Below are 12,082 nucleotides of genomic sequence, written 5' to 3'. Positions count from 1 at the left end.
AAGACTAATCAGAAAAAAGCACCAATCTTATCCTGAGAAGAAGGTTTCTCATGAATAGATTAATACACAGTGAGATCAGACTGAGATCCTCTAGTACTTCAGTAAGGAGGGTTTTCTTACAGAGCAAAGGACAGAATGATAAACTTAAAGCTAGAGAGAAGTTTACATATTTTAAGGAACATTTGAAAATGTTAGTGCCTGATAGGGAAGGGTAGAAAAACTCTTCTTATTGTTAGCATCTTGGGGAGGGGGGGTCTATGTTTAAGCCAAAAATATAGTCAAGGAGTCATTTTTCCAACCATATGAGCTCTTCTGAACTCCTTGTATAGTTGTTCACTTCTCACTTCCCTTTTGCTCAGCATTTTAAAATCGGTTCTTTCCTGGTTCATACTTGATTGGGACCGAGGTGAGGCGCATGGTGGGAGCAGCAATGCCATAAGAATTGAAGAAAAATACCTCTATGTACTTTGCACTGCCCGAGGTTCCCTCTTATAGATCTGCCACAGACAGGGCTGTATCAGTGTCCGAGAATTTGTCTTTTTCCCATTTTAATCTATGTGTTATTGTGCTAACACGGTGACTGAATCTGTCACCATCCATGTCCCTGTGGATAACCACGGAAAACCATCTCTATGTCATCCTTTAGGAGAGAGGGAAGAATCAGAGTATGAATGGGCCCAATCACTGACCCTTAAGCCTTGCATTAAAGAATGCTGGTGTAGAAGGACTGAGGTTGAGATAGACTCTAAAGAATGACACAGGATGGTTTCCCGCAGTTATCCACGGGGATAAATTCTCTCTAATCTAATACTTAGTTTTGTATACCGAGACTTCAATTCAGGAAAGCTCGACTCGGTTTACAATGATTAAGTTAGGCCAGTAAGGACATATTGAGAATTATCAAGAAAGATTAGTTTCCAAAATGTTTAGTAAACAGAATGGTTTTCAGAGACTTACGAAAAAAGGGAAGGGAACCAGAACTTCTTAAGCGAAGTGGAAGGTCATTCCAAAGTCGAGTAAACTTAAAAGACAGAGATTGACCAAGAGACTTGATTCTTTTAATACCTTTACTGGATGGTCAAGACAGCTTGAATTGTTGATCACCCCTTGCAAAAGAGAATCTATAAGAGTTCCAAGATAAAGGAACTACCACAGAGGATTTTAAAAGTGACACAGGCACATTTAAACTGGATTCTAAAATAAACAGGGAGCCAGTGGAGATTATAAAGCAGTGGGGTCACTGTGTAATACTTTGCTTTCAATTAATGATTAAAGATGAAGGTTAGGGGGGCTCCCTTTCTTGTCTGCTTTAATTGTATCACTGAGAAATGCCAGCATTACATTAGATATTCTCTTTAAGATTTATGAAGTTCTAAGAACCTCTGTCACGTTTGCTCCTCTGACTGGGCTTATTGAGATTTTACCTCATGTTCCTTCTTGGACAGGTGCCAGAATGGACAAAATGCACCAGCAGGGAGAAAAGAAAAGAGAAAGTAGAGAAACCATTTTATTCTGATTCAGAGGGAGAATCTGGACCCACAGAATCTGCAGACAGTGGTAAGGAATGTTTCTGTGTTTTGATCATGAAAATTTCCTGCCACCAGTCCAATCTTCACTGAAAAGTATTTGTCTTGTTGCCAAGAAACTTTGATGTGAATTGCAGAAGATGGTAAAGAAAATACCTAATAAACCATGCCTTTTCCCATAGTGAGCTTAACCATCAGGCAAACTAGGGGGCTTCCTAGAGTGGCAGCTTCTGGGGGGCAGCAAAGAGCAACTATAGTCAAAGCAAGAATTAGGCTTTGGTACCACACAAACTCAAAGAATCGTCAGTATGTACTTTTATCCACAGGGAGGGGAACAGAGTTTTCAAATAGCCTATATACCTAGAAAATGGCTTTTGGAAATTTATCTCCCTATGTACGTATAAATGTATGGATGATGTCCTCTTTTGTGTCATAAATGTTGCTGGAAACAAGACTTCTCAATATATAAATCAAATACTGAAACTTAAATAAGAATGTCAAAAGCTAGGGTTATACTGTTTTCAGATTTGTGTAATCCAACCAAGAGCCATGGCTACTATAGCCGAACCCACCGTCCCATCACTATGTATGACTTTGGTGCAAAAATAATAATAAATAAAGGCAAGTGCTCTTAAAATACTAAATTTGTTCTCAAAGGAAAATCAGAAGAGACCTTTCGTTTCAACTTATGAACACAAGATTTTGTCCGAATCACACAGTAACCATGTCTTTGGCATTTGAAGTTTTTCACATCTCCTTTGGGTTCCTTGAAACAGACCCTCGAAACATGGCCCATGTCGGGACCTGCTAACACCTCTTACAGCTAAGTGGAGTGGTTTTTCCTCTTATTGCCATTGAGAACAAATTTAGTATTTTAAGAGCACTTGCCTTTATTTATCATTATTTTTGCACCAAAGTCATACACAGTGATGGGACTGTGGGTTCGGCTATAGTAGCTATGGCTCTTGGTCGGATTACACAAATCTGAAAACAGTATAATCCTAGCTTTTGACGTTCTTATTTAAGTTTCATTATTTGATTTATATTTGATAAGTAGGGAGGGAGATAAGTAGGGAGAGCTGCTGTTGGACTCACAATGGGAGGTGAAATGGACAAAGAGGGAGATAAAGAGAAAATGCTAGGCCCTGCATCCAACCTTAAAAAAAAGAATGGAAAGGGGGCAGGGAGACAGAAATAAAGGGGAGGGGGCAGGGAGAGAGGAAGAAAAGTTGGCAGAGGGAATAACGTCTGGAAGCATACAGCAGGCTGAAAGAAGGGAAGAAATATTGGATGCACAGTCAGAAGAAGAAAGTGTAGGCAGAGACTCATGAAATCACCAGACAACAAAGGTAGGAAGAATGATTTTATTTTCAATTTAGTGATCAAAATGTGTCCGTTTTGATAATTTATAACTGCTGTCTATATTTTGCTCTATGGCCCCCTTTTACTAAACCACAACAGCGTTTTTTAGCGCAGGGAGCCTATGAGCATTAAGAGCAGCGCAGGGCATTCAGCACAGCTTCCTGTGCTAAAAAATGCAATCGCGGTTTAGTAAAAAGAGAGGGGGTATATTTGTCTATTTTTGTATAGTTGTTACTGAGGTGACATTGCATATTTTAAAGTCCTCTAAAAAAAACATGAATACAAATGATAATTAACATTTTCTCTGTGTGCTTTGTGTTTTTTTTAATTTTATTGTTAGTAGATCTTTTTGACTTGGTCATTTTAAAAGTAGCTCGCAAGCCCAAAAAGTGTGGGCACCCCTGGTTTAGAGGGTTGAGAAGCATTGAATTATTGCTTGCAGAGAGCCCTTATTTCCTATAAGAAAAGGAGCAGAACTAATAGGTACTTAGCTATTTCTGTTGCCAAACCCTGGGCATAATGGTGAGTCACAAGTTTGTGGACTGCTTGGTTGAACTCTTCGGTTTCCTGGAGGCATTCTAGGTAAGGAAACCTCACAGAGGTGAATTGCTTTGCCTAAAGCAGGGATTGACTGTCATACTCAGTGGGGGTGATGTCTCCGCCAAATCCCTGCCAATCTTCAGGCAGCAGAGATAATGGGGTCACTCTTGCTTTGGTTCATCAAGTCACAAGAAGGACCAGTGGAGGAAGGAAAAGAGAATATTGCCAGTGAAAATACTGCGCTTCCCTTCCCCCATTAATATTTTTAGGCCTGTTGTAGAAATACCACTAATGGTTACAAAACATTTTATTTCATGCATTTTTTAACAGAGCTGAAATACTAAGCTGAGTAGTGTTATAATCATGCTGATTTGCACTGGAGGGAATGTATCAACATGGACTATCTTCTTGGCCTTGTCCCATCCCTTCTGCTACCACTTGAATGGTAGAATCGCTATGAAATTCCCAGAGTGCTAATGACACAGAAGTGGCTCCAGCTCACACCTCTGAAAGCTTGCATGTTTTCTGCTCTTCAGAACCAGAAACTGTCAGTGAATCGGAGAGTGAGAATGGCAGTGAGAGTGATTCGGAGTCCGGAAGTGAAGAAGATGAAGAGGAGGAAGAAGACGAGGAGGAGAGTGGAGACCAATCAGAGTCTGAAAAAGAGGAAAAGAGGAAAAAAAGAAAGGAGGAGCCTAGAAAGGTGACACTAGAGAGTGTAGAAAGGTAGGTAACATTTCAGCAGAGAGTTTTCCTTAAATTCCCCTTTCAATTTACCCAGGATAGAGCCATCATGTCCTCAGTAACACTAATATATTCAGATTTAACATGGGATACTTTTGGCACCAAGATCCTCACTACTAGCCCCTCCTTACATGGAATGATTTAGGAGTATTATATGGGAGGGGTGATTTTCCTTCTAGAAGGAGGATCTCATTTGGGCCATAAAATGTAATCTCTTCCTTTGTTGCTCTGATTGGCCCAGACACATAAGGCCCCTCCCATAGGAGAGGCCTTAAAAAACCTGGGCCAATCAGAGCCTCAGTCCCCCCCCCCCCCCACACACACACACTCATTCCCCTGGTCCATCACAGGATGCACCGGGGAGGGGAAGGCCCATTTTAAAGAGGCGGGTCAGCTGGCTGGAGGGAGTAGGCATCCCTCCGGTTAGCCATCTAAATCAAAGTAAGGGGGAGAGGATGCCAGGCATCGGAGGCAGGGGGGTATTGTGTGGCAGTGGGAGAGAATGGGCATCTCTCCCGCTGTTGGGGGGGGGGGTGTTTGTTGGCAGTGGGAAAGATTAAACATCTCTCCCACTGTTGTTGTGTTTTGTTTTTGTGTTTATTCTGCACATGTGCCCATCGCTATCACCAGCGATGGGCACGAGTCTTCGCTACTGTCCGTCAACCCATTTGCATGAGCGTTTTTTGGAGAAGGACTCACTTTTTAAAAATCACTACCAGAACGGCTGTGATAGTAGCCTGTCGTTTTTTTAATGCGGGGGGGAGGGTTTTTTTGGTTGTTTTTTTTTTTTTTTTTTTTAGAATCTAGGCCTTAAGTTCTTACTCAGTTCCAGCATCAGTGGTTGGAGGCACCGCTGCCTACTTTTCTGTACTGCAGCAGTTTGAGGAGGAAGGGCGCAGCTTAGTAATAAATGTCTTTGGCGGGGCTTTAGCACCCCACCAGCCATTTAACAGGAGCTACATGAGTTGTGGGTGATTATTCTGCTCAGCTTTGTTTATATCTTGATGGTAATGTTTGTTATTTCTGTTTATCTGCTATCTGGACATCAATAAAATTGTTTATACCTTAACAGGAGCCACATGATTGGCGGAGGCCTGAGGCCAAAGGGGAGGGGGGAACTCAGGCCCCCAAGGCCCAACCCTGTGCCATGGCTATGCCACTGATAAGTGGGAATTTTGCACCCATTGTGACAATTCTGGAAGTGGGTAGTGGGGGCCTCCTTGTAGGCATCCTGATGCCGTCATGGAATATTCATGTAACTCAGCATTGACTTGTTTTATATTCAGGTGTCCAAAGTTACACTGGTCTTGGAGGTCCAAATGAGCAGTTAGCCAAAGTGTTGCACATGCCTTGGAACAGAATTTTTTTGAATAATAAGTGTATTGTTACAAATAATAGATAAATATATATATATACAGTGGAACCTCGGTTTGCGAGTAACGCGTTTTGCGAGTGTTTTGCAAGACGAGCAAAACACTCCCGCAAACCTTAACTCGCCAAAACGAGCATGTCCCGATAAACATACATACATATACACACCTTTCACAAGTGTTGTGAGCTGCAGACCTAAAATTACTCTTGTCTCTCATGTAAGACATGTGTTTACACATAAACAGTGTTTATGCTTTCTGAAATGACCCCTTATGAGGGTGCACGTTCTCATAACTATGATTATTCTGAGCGTAACTCACAGAATCATAGTAAGGAGGTTTTTGCTGGCTATGGGTGGAGGGGGCCTAGTCTGTACCACTGGAGTCCCTGTAAAGACTAGAGTAGCATTGGAGGCAGCTCACACCAGCTTCTCGAGTGCTACAAAAACTGTGAAGCACTTAAAACATTTCTCAAATTTGCCACCCAAGTAAAGTAACACCATATTTCTGCAATTTTCTCAAACAAGCTCTGATTTGTTTCTTTAGTAAGGTTTCTCATTACACAGTTGCTGCTACACTTTGAGATTTGTTATTTAGGGGCAAGGAATATCTCTTAAGATATCAAGTTTGATATACTGTGTATGAGCGAACTATCTGAGTGGTTTACAATTTGTTCACAAATAATATAAAAATAGACAAAAACATTATTTATACAATAAAAGATATATAAGAGGTGATATTCTGCGCTAAGGAGTAAATTCTAGATATATTACCTATATATATATATATATATATATATATATATATATATATATATATACAGTGGTGCCTCGCATAACGAACGCCTCACACAACGAACGCTGCACACAACGAACTTCATGTCTTGATTCACACAACGAACTTCGTTTCACACAACGAACTTCACACAACGAACTTCGTTTCACACAACGAACTTCGTTTCACACAACGAACTTCGTTTCACACAACGAAGTCGCCCGAGCTGCCGATCTATTGCATCCTTCCGCGCAGGCACTGCAGGCAGTCGTTAGTCACTGCGCTTAACTGCCCTCTCTCACTGTATACAGTCGTCCTTTTAAGATAAACTCAATATTTTTTATATATCATGGCTTCTAAAAAAAGCAGGAAGGTGATTTCTGTTGAAATGAAACGGGAAATAATTAGAAGGAGTGAATGTGGGGTAAAACAGTGTGACCTCGTCAAAGAGTTTGGCCTCAGCAAGACCACCATTTTCACCATTTTGACAAATTTATCTTTTTTTATGTCATCTTAGCATATTTTATGCTGCAGAACGAATTATTTTTTTTAACATGTATTGTTATGGGAAAACGCGTTTCACATTACGAACTTTTCGCATAACAAACTTGCTCCTGGAACCAATTAAGTTCGTTGTGTGAGGCACCACTGTATATATATACCTAAATCTGTGCCGAAAAAAATCTGCACTTAGCACTATGAACTGCCTATGAATTAGGTGCAGTTTATCCGTGCAACTAATATTTAGGCACAGCTGTTTATGCCAGGGGGAGAGTGTGGCGTACTTGTTAAAGCTGTAGCCTCAGCACCCTGAGGTTGTGGGTTCAAACCCACGCTGCTCCTTGTGACCCTGGGCGAGTCACTTAATCCCCCCCTTGCCCCAGGTATGTTAGATAGATTGTGAGCCCACCAGGACAGACAGGGAAAAATGTTTGAGTACCTGAATAAATGCATGTAAAACCGTTCTGAGCTCCCCTGGGAGAACGGTATAGAAAATTGAATAAATAAACAGTGTGAAGAGTTTCAGCCGCTGATAACCAGAGCTGGTATAGTGACATCATAATGCCTCATTCCACCAATGCCTAAGAGCCAGCCTCATCAGTGATGTCACAATGATTTCATTGTCTTATACTTGGCCCACTTCTACTACATTTTGATTTCTAGAGAGGCAGAGTGGTTAAAGCTACAGTCTCAGCACCCTAAGGTTGTGGGTTCAAACCCACGCTGCTCCTTGTGACCCTGGGCAAGTCACTTAATCCCCCCATTGCCCCAGCTATGTTAGATAGATTGTGAGCCCACCAGGACAGACAGGGAAAAATGTTTGAGTACCTAATAAATGCATGTAAAACCATTCTGAGCTCCCCTGGTATAGAAAATTGAATAAATAAATTAATTAAATAAATAAACCAGGCATAAATACCTCTGCCTAAATTGTGAGCAGATCAGGCGTATTCCATAAGTGTGCCTAACTTTTAGGAATGCCTACAACCCATCCATGCCCCTCCCTTGATCACGCCCTCTTTTTGAGATTCATGCAGAATTTACACGCACCACTTCACAGCATATTCTTTGAAAGTTGTGTGCGTAAATTCTAATTAATTGATGCCAATAATTGCTTGCTAATTGGCAATTATCAGCACCAGGGCCGGATTTTCCTATAGGCTAACTAGGCTTCAGCTTAGGGCCTCAAGATCAAGAGGGGCCTACATTCAAATTGTTAGCAAAATTAAAATTACACTATTCTAAAAACAGTGAACACTAAAACACTGAACTGAAAATAAGGAGAAATTCTACGCTTCGGGATCAGAACCGGCTCTGGCCACAACGGGGCGCCGACTCGGCTTCTCCCTTTCTTTTTCTCGCTCTGGGAGGAGGATCGGGGAGGGAAAGACGTCGGTCCTGAAACAGCTGGGCAAAGCCCAGCCCCGCGGGGAGAGAGGCAAAACGTGGATTCATCAGGACAGGGCAGCCCAGACTGGCATCGGAGGGGGAGTGGGGGGGTTTAATGGAAGGCAGGCAGGCAGGATGGCATGGGGGGGTGTTCAATGGAAGGGGGATGGGAGGCAGGCGGGCATCGGAGGGGGGTGAGGTAAGGAAGGACGCACTGGGGGCACTATGGACATAGGAAGGGGCAATGTTGTGTGTTATGTTTGATTAGTTATTGTTACAAGTACTATATATGGTGCTGAGAATAAATGTCCAAATAAGTGTTCTCGACTTTTTTTTAATTTATTATCCGTGTCACATTTTTTATAAAAGTTAGTACCAATAACAACATGTTTCATTTAACATATTGATATATATCACAGTAATGATGTATTTTATTATCTCTCATGTAATTTACAAACTTAAAAATGGGAGGTGAAAGGGCCTCATAAGTGGAATAGCCTAGGGCCTCTTTTCAACTAAATCCGGCCCTGATCAGCACTAATTGGTTTGTTAATTAAGTTGCACTGTGGCAATGTGCACAGATTTGCATGCAAAACTGTGGTCAAAGTATATAGAATCTGAGGGTAAAGGCATGGTGGGGGAGGGGGGGCTAAAAGCTAATCTAAGCATTTCTGGCTACATAAGCCTGCGTGTGATAACTTATTATATCACATGAGACATTTACTTCAGGTGCAAATGTTTAATTTCTGTTTAAAAATCAGGTGAACAAAGTTAAATTAAGAAGAAAGCAAAGAGTAAAAATGCTTTAAACTGAGGCTTCTCATTCTGGCAGTGAACAGAGTGAGGAAGATGAAGAGAAGAAGCTGACAAAGAAGAAGCCCAAAGGGAAAGTGATTTCCAAGTCATCATCTGAAGAAGGCAGCAGCTCCGAGAGTAGCTCCTCCGAATCTGAGTCTGAATCTGAAGAAGAAGAGCCAGCGTCTGAGACAAGGAAAAAGAAAACGGTGAGATAAGGAAGAGTAAAGGGAATGGTGGGGCCACTAAGCCAGGTGGCATTTAGATGCAATGATGTTAGAAAGCACTGAAGCAACACAGCCTGCTCTGAACTTGCTTTATCTGCAGGTAGACACTTGCTGAAAAGAAGCACATGTAAATGGAAAAATCCATTTTATGTGATATGTTTTCAGAGCCTATCCTAAACATGTCTCTTTCCTCAGAAACACCTCCTCACACTACTTACACTGTGGAACCCCAAAATATCTTTTTAGCTGGTAGAGGTTTCTACCGCAGGTCAGTGAGTTAAATGCTCCAACACTCTTAGAATTTCTGTGAGTGTCGGAGCATCTACCTTGCCAGCCCACGGTAAAAACCTTTACTGCCATTAAATAAAGGAGCCCTAAGTTAAGGCAATTTTCAGACAAGCCAATATACCCAAGTAAATCACTTTCAAATTTTTTCTCCATATGTGCAGCATATTCCAGGGTGCAAACGAGGCAGCAATATTAAGACATACAGTGCCTTGAAAAAATCTTCAGTCTTGCACATTTCATTGTCTACAAAATATGATTCAAAATTCATTAAAGAGTTTGCTTCACTGATCTGCATAACATACTTTACACTTTCAACATTTGAAGACAAGTGCAGAAATATTCAACAAGCAGGTAAAGATAAGAAACCAAAATATCTTACTTGCATAATCTTCACCCGACTTTATACTTGGTGGAAATCTATAATACTGTTCTAAAAAAAAGCAAGGAAAAACTTCTACGGTGACAAAATCTCCAAATAATCTCCAAAAATGACTCCATACTTCCCTCCTCCCCCTCAGCCGATTCTCTAGCAAAGTTCTTCAACGACAAGGTCTCCACCTTGAGGCGCTCCTTCCCAACTGCAATCTCCCACAAATCTCTGATTCCAATTGACCCCCAACCCTATCCCAGCAGACAGACCCTGGTCTTCCTTCGAACTTGTTTCCGAATCCCTGGTCTATAATCTCTGTCTCAAATTGAAATCCTGCAACTGTACCTTGGATCCTTTCCCCTCCTACCTCTACGAGAACACTCCCCCTCAGGCCATCTCATCTTTTACCATTCTCATAAACTCCGCCCTCCATTCGGGTCTCTTCTTCCCAGAAATGGGCCATATTTCCTTAACCCCACTACTGAAAAAACCTGAGCTTGACTCCTCTACACCATCCAGCTACCGTCCAATAGCTAACATTCTCCTTCTTACCAAGATGCTAGAGTCCATCATATCCACTCAACTATCTTCCTACCTTGAGAAATTCACCATTCTTCAACCCTACCAATACGGCTTCCATCCCAATTTCAGCACCGAATCCCTTCTGACCTCCTTAATCTCAAAAGTTCAATATCTCCATTCTCGCAACAAGTTCGCTGTCCTTCTTCAATTCGACCTCTCTGCAGCTTTTGATGTTGTCCATCATGATATTCTAATTTACCAACTCACCGAGATAGGCATAAACTCCACAGTACTTGACTAGTTCTCGAAGTTCTTACACTCCCGCTCCTACATAGTCAACATGAAGGGCACTTCTTCCTCTCCCTGGAACCCGATCTGTGGAGTCCCGCAAGGCTCACCTCTCTCTCCTATCCTCTTCAACATTTATATGTCCTCCCTTAAACTCCTCCATCTCTCCCCCCTTGAAACACTCTACACTTACGCAGACGACATCTTTATCCTCCTCGAGACCGACCGGAACCTCACCAATCTCTCGGCGAACATATCCTCATTATATCGAACCTTCAATCCTGGGCCCACATTGTGCAGATGAAACTGAACGAATCTAAAACAAAACTTCTCTGGCTCGGCCCAAAATTGGACCAACTGCCCACCTCCATCCCACTGTCCTCTGGCCCCACTCTGCATCTTGAATATTCTAGTAAAGTTCTGGGAGTCATCATTGACTCTACACTTTCCTTCAACGACCACCTCAACTCCCTAGTAAAAAAATGTTTCTTCAGCCTTCACATGCTGATCCTGTTTCCACCAAAAACACTTTGCCGTCCTTGTCCAATCTACCATCCTTTCCAGACTGGACTATTGCAACTCTATCTACCTTAGCCTAACAAAGAAAAACCTTCAAAGACTCCAGCGGATTCAGAATACCGCTGCTAAGCTTATCTTCGCAAAAAGCAAATTCGACCATGTCGCACCGCTTTTATCCAAGCTCCACTGGCTTCCAATTATCTCCAGAGTCTACTTCAAATGTGCCTGCCTCACTTTCAAGATCCTACACGGTATTCTCCCTCCCTTCATTCCTCTTTCTTGGAACTCCTCTAACCCCAATTCTGCCAGATCCACCCAAAAACTAAAACTTTCCTTTCCCTCTCTAAAAGGCGTTTCACTTGTAGGAAAACTAGGTTCTTCCCTCCCTTTCAGAATTACTCAGCTCTGGAACAACCTTACCTCCCCTCTTAGGAATCTGAGCTCCCTCCAACTCTTCCGTAAACATCTGAAAACCTGGTTATTCTCAAAAATGTAACTCCTCCTCCCTCTCTGGTTATTCTAGTCTTCTAAATTTTCTCTTCATTTTGCCTCTTCCCTCCACTGGAGTTCCTTTCTACCCTAACTCTTGTTAACCGTGTCGAGCTTTACGAATGTAGAGATGATGTAGTATACAAACCTAAGGTTTAGATTTAGATTTAGAAACCTCTTTTGCAGCAATAACAGCCTTGAGTCATTTGGGATGGTACAGCCTTGCATAGAAGAATGGTACAGTTTTTGTCCACTCTCTTTGGTGGAATAGCTGAGGCTCTTTAGGGTTGGCTGGATATAATCTGTGACAGCAGTCTTCAAATCCTGCAGCAGATCTTCTGTTGTATTCAGGTCTGGGCATTGACTGGACCACATTTC

At 42.0% G+C, this 12,082-nt stretch overlaps 1 protein-coding gene across 5 annotated transcripts in view; it reads left to right on the top strand.

Annotated features, from left to right (window-relative positions):
* The window catches only part of AP3B2 (adaptor related protein complex 3 subunit beta 2), a 166,248-nt gene that overhangs the window by 117,305 nt on the left and 36,861 nt on the right, over positions 1-12,082 (top strand). For all 5 annotated transcript variants that reach the window (XM_033921002.1, XM_033921001.1, XM_033921000.1 and 2 more), the window contains 3 exons: positions 1,446-1,557; positions 3,965-4,154; positions 9,039-9,210. In XM_033921002.1, the coding sequence (XP_033776893.1) occupies positions 1,446-1,557; positions 3,965-4,154; positions 9,039-9,210 (474 nt within the window). The remainder of the gene's footprint in view (positions 1-1,445; positions 1,558-3,964; positions 4,155-9,038; positions 9,211-12,082) is intronic.

The sequence above is a fragment of the Geotrypetes seraphini genome, chromosome 14 (genome assembly GCF_902459505.1).
Source record: "Geotrypetes seraphini chromosome 14, aGeoSer1.1, whole genome shotgun sequence".
In the NCBI taxonomy this organism is placed as follows: Eukaryota; Metazoa; Chordata; class Amphibia; order Gymnophiona; family Dermophiidae; genus Geotrypetes; species Geotrypetes seraphini.
Note: the sequence above shows the minus strand (reverse complement) of the source record. Positions and strands in the feature narration are given on the sequence as shown.